Here is a 12,254-nt window from a genome sequence, read left to right on the forward strand (position 1 = left end):
TGTTTTGTGATGGAAAACTAAGGGGGTCAAGCATAACACGCCAACCCTGGTATCCATTGTGACAGGCTAGAGCTATTTTCAGTTAAATTACCCCTCCTGTTGCACACAACAAGCTTCCATTCCCGCTCTCACAATGGGATTAATGGTTGATTTAAGATTAAATCATCAAACTTGCTAACGTCAAACCTGTTACTTTATTTGGCATGTTGTATAGCCACTTACTAAATTATTTAACCTCTTGAGATGGGATTTAAAAATATATACTATTATTATGAAGTTGAATATGTGCTCTTCATGACAGAATGTTAAAATTAGATGAAATCAAAAGTTTTTTTTTTTTACCAAGTTATACTTCTCAACCAATTGGTGGAACGACACCGTTTCTATTTCAGTGTGTCCACTGCTCAAATTCTCTCATTTATTATTCAAATTATTAGAATAGCTTTTCATTTGGTGTAATGGAAAGTAATGTATCGGATATGAAAACAACATTTATCTTCAGAAGTCTTGTTGAACTATCTGTCTGTTCTTGTCCAAAACGTTTTTCTCTCCCGCTTTAACGCCCCTTTTCATAGCGGATTTTGTTGTTAAAGAAAGGATTGCCCCGCGGGAGGCAAAAACTTCAGCACACCGAGAGTGGGCGTTTCACTAAACTTTTCCTCCATTCCACAGCCAATTGTAAGGCCTGTTCTATAAGTCGAGCCCTCTGATTTGCTTTCCTGTTCTGTCCGCAACCTGACTGACAGCCTGCTAGGGGACCTTTTTACCCTCTAAATTACTTCCCAGGGCTCCAGTGACGACTGAGAGAGGGGGCAACACTTCTGATCGGAGGCTCAGCAGCGCAGGGTAGCCTTTTCAGAGGAGCGAGAAGAGGAGTGGAGAGGACGAGTGCGCGAGAGAGGGTGTCCCATCCGTCACACTAGCTGGATGAATCCACACTCCAAAACGTATGGCTGCTTGAGAAAATAACGCTATTTCCCCCTTCTCTCTTTCTCTGGGACCTTTGGCTACCAGTTCTCTCCTAATCAGAAGTTGTCACAAGTATTTTTTCAGTTGCTCTTAAAAAGTTAACCCACTTTTGTCGTGGACGTTACTGGCGACCATGGATACACATATAAGATGGAAAGTAAAACGGAGGATAAAGGACTCGCAAATCACTTTAGCGATACTTCTACTTTTTGTCACATCACAAGCCAGTTCAGGTAAGATACCACATCCTCTATTGCAGTCTATTCCTGCTGCGCACTATTGTGCCCGTCTGTTCTTTAGACAGTGATATGTTCTCATGTGCAACAAGTCCGAATCATACATACCATTGTGCAACGTCAATTCTACGCCCCTCTTTTAAAGATTGATTTAATTGTCTGGTTACTGGAATGTGGTCCACATTCATATTGGTGTCATAAACTGAAATGACCGCAGGGCCAGTCAAGGCTTTTTAAAGAATGGCACTGGTGCTTGTTCGTATACTTTGTACTGTATTGCTCAGTGTGTTGATAAAGTCTATCGATTTGGTTAGAGCCCGCTGCATAGAGTACTTGCAGCGCCAAAGATAACTCTTTTTCCAGAAACTTTTCCAGAAACTCTTCAGATTACCTTCTCTGCCTCCAACGATGGATTTGTGCACTCTGAAAGATGGGGTCCTCCTGCGCCATCTATAGAGCCTCTTCTGATGCACATCATTTAGCATATATTATTAGAGTCTTTAAGTCTTTCAGATGTATTGTGCAGTGCGCACATAGGCTACACATTGCTATGCTGGATGATAGGACTACTGTAAAGATATAGAGCTTACTTTTTATTCCTAGTGTTGAATTGATCAACCTGGAAACCAAGCTCACCTTTTATAGCCTGTAGGAAAATCATTTGACCTTTCTTCCCTCTTGTCGATACATTGTAGACTATTTCTTCTTTAGGCATACTTAATGGAAATGTATTTTCATAGTCTAACTGAAAAAAACTTTTATGCAGCATTGTGGATATGATATAAAATATATAGTAATTTCTTGGGGGTTTCATATTTGGCAAGCTTTTGCGCTTTAGACTTGATGACAAGTACACCCATGAGCTTAATGTGCTCCATATTCACATATGAAACAGTTGACTTTAAAGTTCAAAGGGCTATTTCTTTAATGAGAAACCGAATGGAGCGCAGCTCTCGTGAGAGGGCGTGGCCGTCGGTCTGAAGTGGCAGCGTGGAGCCGACGCTTGGCATCTCATTGTGGGCAGGGATGCGCACGGACATACAACAAATGCTTAATAAAAGAGTGTAATGTCTCTGTGAAATCGTCTTCAAGGTTATTTTTAAACTATCCCATAAACATTTGTCTTGCTATCCTCCAGCTGTCTGTTTTATATGCACTCTATGATGAGAAAACAAGTTTTTTTGATCACCTGTAACCTAAGGTTTTTTAAAGGGTGTGCCTAGGGAACTGCTCAAACTCTGTGGTTTTGCAATCAGGCTCTTTTACTCTACTTTCCAACACCTTTATTGGAACTCAAATCACTTTTGGAAATTAATTGTGTGAGTTACATGTTGCTAGATGAAGGACAGTGGTTCAAGGTGTGGACAGGAGCATTGGTGGGTGATGTGGGGAATTTGAGTCAGACCTAGTATCCTACATATATTATTAGCTCACTGGCCTACATGTAGGTGGCCCGCAGCTTGAATGCTGGCTACTGTGGAGCTCTCAGCCAGTCAGAAATCCAGTCAGTCAGTTAAAAGCAGTGGAGGCTGCTGAGGGGAGGACAGCTCATAGTAATGGCTGGAATGGAGTCAATGGAATGGTATTAACCAATGGAAACCACATGTTTGATACCATTCCATTGACTTATATTCCAGCCATTATTATGAGCTGTCCTTCCCTCGGCAGCCTCCACTCGCTAAAAGGCTGTTAGATTAACATATGGTCTGGTCTGTTCCTTCCACATACCTCAACATGAGAGGTGGAGATCTAGAGATCTGGACTGGATTAAATTCCCTTTGACTGTAATTTGGTAAAACAATGGTATTTCCAATCAGCCTAAATTGTATGGGCCTGCACAGACGAGTCTGAGTCGTGTGCTAATGATTGAAACAATTACATATTCATGTGAATCCTGAATGCAGACTTTGATTGATTATTGACTATGGCCCCTTGGCTTTGAACTTTCTTCCCTATGGGAGAAATGGACACGTCTCCCTTGAAAAATTGGTATTCTGATCTCAATGCAACCTGGTAAAATAAAGGTTAAAACATCCATTGGGTGTGGTCTTGTAATTGCTCGTATGTGATTGACAGACCCAGTTCCCAGTCATGCCAGATGATGTGGAGAGTTGGACTGGAAATTAACTAGGACTGAAGGGCGTGGGACAACTCACTACGATGCTGGTGCCTTCAATCAGCTCTTAAAGACCAACAGAAAACAACCAGAGACTTGTTAAATGATCATCTGTGATGCTGCAACACTTCCTGAAACCAGGACGCATGCAAGTACGAGTGGAGTTTATGAATTGGTATTGGCTAGCAAGAGGTTTATTACATTCCTATTGTTGCCAATGTCAACCTAAGCAGTGTTACAACAATCAAATCATCAATCATGGAAATATTTATTTGACAGGAAATAAGCATAATACATATTTCTAGCTATATTATCAAAAATAACTTTTGACTGAAAAATGCATAGCATTTCACCAAGTTAAGTAAGTAACCTGGTCAACAGTTTAGGATACAGTGCCTCCGGAAAGTATTCAGACCCCTTGACCTTTTCCAAATTTTGTTACGTTACAGCCTTATTATAAAATGGATTAAAAAACATTGTTTCCCTCATTGATCTATACAAAATACCCCATAATGACAAAAGAAAAATAGATTTTTAGACATTTTTGCTCGTTTAAATATTTTTTAGATTTTTATAGTACATTTACATAAGTATTCAGACCTTTAACTCAATACTTTGTTGAAGCACCTTTGGCAGCGATTACAGCATCGAGTCTTCTTGGGTATGACGCTACAAGCTTGGCACATCTATATTGTAGATGTGCCAAGCTGCAGATCCTCTCAAGCTCTGTCAGGTTGGATGGGGAGCGTTGCTGCACAGCTATTTTCAGGTCTATCCAGAGATTTTCGATCGGGTTCAAGTCCGGGCTCGGGCTGGGCCACTCAAAGAATATTCATAGACATGTCCTGAAGCCACTCCTGCGTTGTCTTGGTTGTGTGCTTAGGGTTGTTGTCCTGTTGGAAGGTGAACCTTTGCCCCAGTCTGAGGTCCTGAGCACTCTGGAGCAGGTTTTCATCAAGGATCCCTCTGTACTTTGCTCCGTTCATCTTTGCTTCGACTAGTCTCCCAGTCCCTGCCGCTGAAAAACAGCCCCACAGCATGATGCTGCCATCACTGTAGGGATGGTGCCTGGTTTCCTCCAGACGTAATGCTTGGCATTCAGGCCAAAGAGTTCAATCTTGGTTTCATCAGACCATAGAATCTTGTTTCTCATGGTCTGAGAATCTTTAGGTGCCTGTTGCCAAACTTCAAGTGGGCTGTCATGTGCCTTTTACTGAGGAGTGGCTTCCGTCTGGCCACTCTACCATAAAAACAAAACAAAAAAAACATTATTTCACCTTATTTAACCAGGTAGGCTATTTGAGAACAAGTTCTCATTTACAACTGCGACCTGGCCAAGATAAAGCAAGCAGTGCGACAGAAACAACCACACAGAGTTACACATGGAATAAACAAGCGTATAGTCAATAACACAATAGAAAAAAAGAAAGGCGCTTTGGTAACAAAACATATGGCACTGTGAAAGACTACATCCAATTTGCTGAGTACAGTATCGGAAGCTATTTTGTAGATGACATCGCCGAAGTCGAGGATCAGTAGGATAGTCAGTTTTACTAGGGTAAGTTTGGTAGTGTGAGTGAAGGAAGCTTTGTTGCGAAATAGAAAGCCGATTCTAGATTTGATTTTGGATTGGAGATGTTTGATATGAGTCTGGAAGGAGAGTTTACAGTCTAGCCAGACACCTAGGTATTTGTAGTTGTCCACGTATTCTAGGTCAGAACTGTCCAGAGTAGTGATGCTAGTCGGGCGGGCGGGTGCGGGCAGCAAACGGTTGAAAAGCATGCATTTGGTTTTACTAGCGTTTAAGAGCAGTTGGAGGCCACGGAAGGAGTGTTGTATGGCATTGAAGCTCGTTTGGAGGTTAGTTAACACAGTGTCCAAAGAAGGGCCAGATGTATACAGAATGGTGTCGTCTGCGTAGAGGTGGATCAGGGAATCACCAGCAACAAGAGCGACATCGTTGATATTTTCAGAGAAAAGAGTCGGCCCGAGAATTGAACCTGTGGTACCTCCATAGAGACTGCCAGAGGTCCGGACAACATGCCCTCCAATTTGACACACTGAACTCTGTCTGCGAAGTAGTTGGTGAACCAGGCGAGGCAGTTATTTGAGAAACCAAGGCTATTTAGTCTGCCGTAAAGAATATGGTGATTGACAGAGTCGAAAGCCTTGGCCAGGTCGATGAAGACAGCTGCACAGTACTGTCTTTTATCGATGGCGGTTATGATATCGTTTAGTACCTTGAGCGTGGCTGAGGTACACCCATGACAAGCTCGGAAACCGGATTGCACAGCGGAGAAGGTACGGTGGGATTCGAAATGGTCAGTGATCTGTTTATTAACTTGGCTTTCAAAGACTTTAGAAAGGCAAGGCAGGATGGATATAGGTCTATAACAGTTTGGGTCGAGAGTGTCATAAAAGCCTGATTGGTGGAGTGCTGCAGAGATGGTTGTCCTTCTGGAAGATTCTCCCAACTCCACAGAGGAACTCTGGAGCTCTGCCAGAGTGACCATCGGGTTCTTGGCCACCTCCCTGACCAAGACTCTTCTCCCCCGATTGCTCAGTTTGGCCGGGCGGACAGCTCTAGGAAGAGTCTTGGTGGTTCCAAACTTCTTCCATTTAAGGATGATGGAGGCCACTGTGTTCTTGGGGACCTTCAATGCTGCAGACATTATTTTGGTACCCTTCCCCAGATCTGTACCTTGACACAATCCTGTTTCGGAGGTCTACGGATAATTCCTTCGACCTCATGACTTGGTTTTTTCTCTAACATGCACTGTCAACTGTGGGACCTTATATAGACAGGTGTGTGCCTTTCCAAATCATGTCCAATTATTTGAGTTTACCACAGGTGGACTACTATTTTAGAAACATCTCAAGGATAATCAATGGAATCATGATGCACCTGTGCTCAATTTTGAGTCTCATAGCAAAGGGTCTGAATAGTTCAATAGATAAGGTATTTCAGTTTTTTATTTTTAATGCATTTGCGAACATTTTAAAATGTAATCAAGTTAATTTCACGCAAACATCTATTTCGACTTTTTTAGATTAAGGCTGTATAAAAATCAAGGGGTCTGAATACATTCCTAATGCACTGTATATTGGAAAACAGTCAGCTTTGATTTACAGCTTGTGAAGACGTGTTCCATCAGGGCAGACAGACTGTATGATTAACTGGTAATTAAAAGGAATGAGGCCAGGTTCTCCAGAGAGTTCAGCTGTAAAGGACTTATTATCCTGATCCAAACCAGATGACCCTCTCCAGCCCCAAGCTTCAGGGCTGAGAATGACGTCAGAAGCACCAGGTAGTACCCTTTTTGGTTTCAGGTAGAACCCTTTTGGGTTCCATGTAGAATCCTCTGTAGAACGATTTCTACACGGAAACAAAAAATGTTTCTACCTGCAACCAAAACGGGTTCTTCAAAGTGTTTTCCTTTGGGGACTTTAAGGTTCTAGATAGCACCTCTTTTTCTTAGAGTGTATAGACTTCCGTAGCACCTCTGGTTCTGATCAGGCTTATTAATCATCACCTAGCCCTGTTTCAGATCCCTTTGTGCTGTCTTGCAAACTCATGGCCTTAGGAGTTGGCAAAACAGCACAAACATATTTGGGACCAGGCTAGACTTCACCTACAGGACCAATCAGAAGTTTGGATACACCTACTCATTCAAGGGTTTTTCTTAATTTTAATAATTTTCTACAGACATTAAAATGATGAAATAACACATATGGAATCATGTAGCAACCAAAAAAGCGTTTAACAAATCAAAACATATTTGATATTTTAGATCCTTCAAAGTAGCCACCCTTTGCCTTGAGGACAGCTTTGCACACTCTTGGCATTCTTTCAACCAGCTTCACCCGGAATGCTTTTCCAACAGTCTTGAATGAGTTCCCACATATGCTGAGCACTTGTTGGCTGCTCTTGGTCAAATAGCCCTTACACATTCCGGAGGTGTGTTGGGTCATTGTCCAGTTGAAAAACAAGTTATAGTCCCACTAAGCGTAAACCAGATGGGATGGCGTATCGCTGCAGAATTCTGTGGTAGCCAAGCTGGTTAAGTGTGCCTTGAATTCTAAATAAATCCCTGTCAGTGTCACCAGCAAAGCACCCCACACCATCACACCTCTTCCTCCATGCTTCACCGTGGGAACCACACATGCAGAGATCATCTGTTCACCTATCCTGCGTCTCACAAAGATATGGCGGTTGGAACCATCAGACCAATGGACAGATTTCCATCGGTCTAATGTTCATTGCTCATGTTTCTTGGCCCAAGCAAGTCTCTTCTTCTTATTGGTGTCCTTTAGTAGTGGTTTCTTTGCAGCAATTTGATCCTGAATGCCTGATTCATGCAGTCTCCTCTGAACAGTTGTTCTTTCAGCTAGGGGGCAGAATTTTTATGTTTGAAAAAATAACGTTCCCATGGTAAACGGACTATTTCTCAGGTCCAGATGCTAGAATATGTATATAATTGACAGATTATGATAGAAAACACTCTAAAGTTTCCAAAACTGTCAAAATATTGTCTGTGAGTATAACAGAACTGATTTTGCAGGCGAAAACCTGAGGAAATCCAACCCGGAAGTGCCTTTTATTTGGAAGAATCCCTGTTTTGTTGCCTGCCCCTCCTCCATTTAAAGGGGTATCAACCAGATTCCTTTTCCAATGGCTTCCTCAGGCTGTGACCAGGCTTTAGACATAGTTTCAAGCTTTTATTTTGAAAAATTAGCGAGATTTTTCAAAACGCGTCAGGTGTCCTTTGATTAGTTCCTGCGCGCGAGAGATGTAGCTCGACATTTTCTTTCTCTGTAGTATTGAATAGGTTACCGTCCAGTTGAAATATTATCGATTATGTATGTTAAAAACAACTTGAGGATTAATAATAAAAAACCTTTGACATGTTTCTACGAATATTACGGATACTTTTTGGAATTTTCTTCTGCCTTTCAGGACCGGAACGAGCCTGTGGTTTTCTGAACATAACGCGCAAACCAAATGGCGTTTTTTGGTTATAAAACTAATCTTTATCGAACAAAAATAACATTTATTGTGTAACTGGGAGTCTCGTGAGTGCAAACATCCAAAGATTATCAAAGGTAAGCGATTCATTTTATTGCTTTTCTGACTTTCGTGACCATGCTAATTTGGGGCTAGCTGTTCTTACTGTTTTGTCTAGTGATTGATAAACTCACAAACGCTTGGATTGCTTTCGCTGTAAAGCATATTTTCAAAATCTGACACGATAGGTGGATTAACAACAAGCTAAGCTGTGTTTTGGTATATTTCACTTGTGATTTCATGATTATAAATATTTTTTGTATTTTTTTTAATTTGGCGCTCTGCAATTCAGAGGTTGTTTACGAAAACGATCCCGCTAAAGGGATCCGTGCGGCAAGAAGTTTTTAATGTTGAAATGTGTATGTTACTTGAACTCTGTGAAGCATTTATTTGGGCTACAATTTCTGAGGCTGGTAACTCTAATGAACTTATCCTCTGCAGCAGAGGTAACTCTTGGTTTTCCTTTCCTGTGGCAGTCCTCATGAGAGCCAGTTTCATCATAGTGCTTTGTCACATCTGCTCCCGCTCTCCCTCTCTGGCACCAGGCTGTCCTACATTATGCACACCTGTCACCATCATTACCCGCAGCAGTGCTCATTGGACTCACCTGGACTACTTCCCTTTGTTGATTGCCCGGTCTATAACTGTCTACTTCCCCGTTTGTTCCCTGTGTCTGCATTAGTGTCGTTATGTGTTTATGTCCAGACACTGTGCTGTCCTGTTCCATGGCCGTGCTAATTAAATGATCACTCCCTGTACTTGCTTCTCGTCTCCAGTGTCGACCCTTACAGAATGCAGACACCACTAAAAGAAGCATCAGGTAGTTTTGGTTGGTGACGTCGGGTCTGGGTGCTATCACCGAGGGAACCGGGGGTGCCTCAGCTAGCTCATCGGGCTTCCAAGCCTTAGCTGGCTCGAGAGGTCGTCTTGCCTTGGTGGGCTCGGTAGGCACCCACCCCACGTCATGCTTCACCATGCCCATCAGGCTCCCACGCCTGAGCTGGCTCGCTAGGCTCCCACGCCTCTGCCGGGTCGTTGGGCTTCTACGCCCCAGCTGGCTTGTCCAGCGCCCATGTCTCGGTCAGCCCGTTAGGCTCACCCAGGTGGGACGCCAAGTGGCGCCCCCTAGAGGGGGGCTACTGTCACGCCTGCTCCCGCTCTCCCTCTTTGGCGCTCGAGGGCGCCAGGCTGTCCTTATTTACGCACACCTGTCAACATCATTACGCGCAGCAGTGCTCATTGGACTCACCTGGACTCCTTCCCTTTGTTGATTTCCCGGTCTATAACTGTCTGCTTCCCCGTTTGTTCACTGTGTCTGCATTAATGTCGTTATGTGTTCATGTTCAGACACTGTGCTGTCCTGTTCCATGTCCGTGCTAATTAAATGTTCACTCCCTGTACTTACAGCGCTTGATGGTTTTTGCTAGAGGTTGACCGATTATGATTGCACTTTAGTGCAATCTCTTGGCATTCTCTCAATCTTTATGTTTTAAAAAAAAAAAAACCCTGGTGAGTCACTGACTGTTCAGGACAGGAGGGACAGAAAAAGAGAGAGAGGTGCATTGTGGGTACCTTGTCAAACTTGCGTGACATGATTTCCTGACAACAAAAAAGTCTGGAATGCTTTCCTTTGGAACACCATGCCCATTCTTCATTCTGGCTTTGATGACATCTTCAAGAACTAAAACCAAAGATGACCGAATGTGATTTAATGGTTAAACATGGATGATAAATAATTGACTTTAAGAAAACTGATATTTTTCTGCCAAAATGCAGATATCTGGGTCTATCTAGATCTCTCGCTTAACAATGCTTGTTTTAAAGAGCTTTATTCCCTGACCTTGATGAGGGCAGCTTTATTTTGCTTTTTTGTGAAAGTTGTTGTTGTATTAGCCATGTGGCTGCTTCTCAGAGGCTAGGCTTTGCTCCCAAAATGTTTATTTTTGTATGGGGCAAACAGATTAAAGAGAAGTACACCGGGAACTTTTGGGAATGGGAATGGGAACTTTTCTCAAAGCTTCAACATGTTTCTCCTGGTTTGTTATCATTCATTAAGAAAAGGTTTTTGAATGGTCTGTGTCAATAGGAACATTCCCCTAGGCATGTCAAACTGCTTTATTCATCAAAAATACTTGAATAACATTCCTTGAATACCTGGGTAAAATGAAAACGTGGGTGGATTGGGGTCGAAGCCAACAACTACTCGATATGTAAACGTTGACTACAGTGCTTGTTGTTTTCAGCCTGAAAAGGACTATGGGTAATGGAGTCTTTGTGATTTTAAGATTCATGGAGTTTCTCTAATGTTTTACATTTAGTTTTTATCCATTTGTTTTTTATATAAAAAATTGAATTATAAGAAAGAAACACTTGTTGTTTCACTGTGTTCGACATCTGGATCCGATAAGCTCCATTGTGCCGTCTGGCGTCTGCTGATCCTAAAAACATAGGGGGAAAAATGCGTTCCAGATGTTTTTCTCCCACTCCTGGTGGAACAAAGCACTATGAAATAAAGCACTGTTTCATTTTTCTAAAGAAAGATATACCTCTAGTACCTCACTGGTTTTAGAGTTGAGGCTTTTCGCTGGAAAAATAGCTGCGTCCCATTAGGTGAGTTTTGGTGAAATGTTTTAGAGATGGTGTGAGTTTCATAGCAGCTAAGTTTGGAGCTATGCAAAGCAGCCTGGGTCATTTAAATGTTATTTTTGTGTAAAGGTAGACTTTACTATGGGGGTCGAAGGTCAAGCACAGCTGGGCCACAGCGGTCTTCCATCCTCTCGGCCCACTGTCAGAACAGTTCCTCTACAAAAGGAAGTTTCCATGATAGATTGGATGCACCTTTTTATGATATTACCCCCTTGTCATTCATGTGTGTTATGGAAGAATAGGGCAAGGTTGTTACTGACTGATGTAAATGATGCAGAATGTTTATGGCCTCCAAACCTGGTTTTGCAATGGAAACCTCTGGAACTGTTCTGTTCTGGCTGCAACATGGTGAAACACAGACACAGGTACCATACTGGTGCCATTTCAACATTGCAATCAAGTAATAAAATCACTGCCATGAAACCCAAATTGGAGAAAGTTCAGTTCGGAGTGCAATCCCCATCATTATTAGTAATTGTTTGTCCCTTTTGAGCGAATGCAGTTTCTGCTCCAGTTTTTCAATGGCCATATTCTTATCGCTCAATATGGGAAATCCTTTGAGCCATTTTACTCAATCAGATAAGTGGTGGTTCTGTGGTGTGAAAAGCCCTGTTTTTGAGTGTGTGTGCGTGCGTGTGTGTCTATCGTCCTGGTGCAGGGAAAGGAATCTGAGTTTGCTGGACTATGGAGAGAAGCAGTGACCCTGCAATCTCATGATCCACTTCAGACTGTGAATGCAGCCATTATGGTGTGGAACTAAACTGGCTGGGCCGTTGAACGGTTCATGGTTTAGTTTATGACCCCTAGCCTCCAACCAGCTCCATCCAACGCCTGATCAACAGCAAAGACTGACACTCTTCTTGTTATATCTGTGCAGATGACGGAATGGAATGGCTGATAAAAGATTATTCCAGGTCAGAATTTTGACTCTGTCTGTCATATTGAAGGAGATCCTTTATATGCCACTCATGTCATAAATATTTTTGTGTCGTGTTAGGGACAGGGAAACACTGTTCTCTCAAGAGTTCATAAGGAGACTGCTCCAAAGGACCATGGGGCATCTTATTGGCCGTCTTCCCACAGAAGCTGTAGAGCCAGGTTTTCCAGGACAGTGATTTGACAGGAGACTATGTTCAGGCTTGGACATGATCCTCTATTGAAAAGGAGAAAATAGGGTATTATCTTGATTTCATAGTGAAAAGTTGAGTCCTTTCAGATAATT

The 12,254-nt window shown here is 42.5% G+C and overlaps 1 protein-coding gene across 1 annotated transcript in view; it reads left to right on the forward strand.

The window, feature by feature from the left end:
- Positions 1–773: 773 nt before the first annotated feature.
- Positions 774–12,254, forward strand: part of LOC129819154 (collagen alpha-1(V) chain-like) — a 166,989-nt gene continuing 155,508 nt past the window's right edge. Inside the window, exon 1 of the mRNA XM_055875716.1 lies at positions 774–1,202. Coding sequence (XP_055731691.1) covers positions 1,103–1,202 — 100 coding nt within the window. The 5' untranslated portion in view covers positions 774–1,102. The remainder of the gene's footprint in view (positions 1,203–12,254) is intronic.

The sequence above is a fragment of the Salvelinus fontinalis genome, chromosome 21 (genome assembly GCF_029448725.1).
Source record: "Salvelinus fontinalis isolate EN_2023a chromosome 21, ASM2944872v1, whole genome shotgun sequence".
In the NCBI taxonomy this organism is placed as follows: Eukaryota; Metazoa; Chordata; class Actinopteri; order Salmoniformes; family Salmonidae; genus Salvelinus; species Salvelinus fontinalis.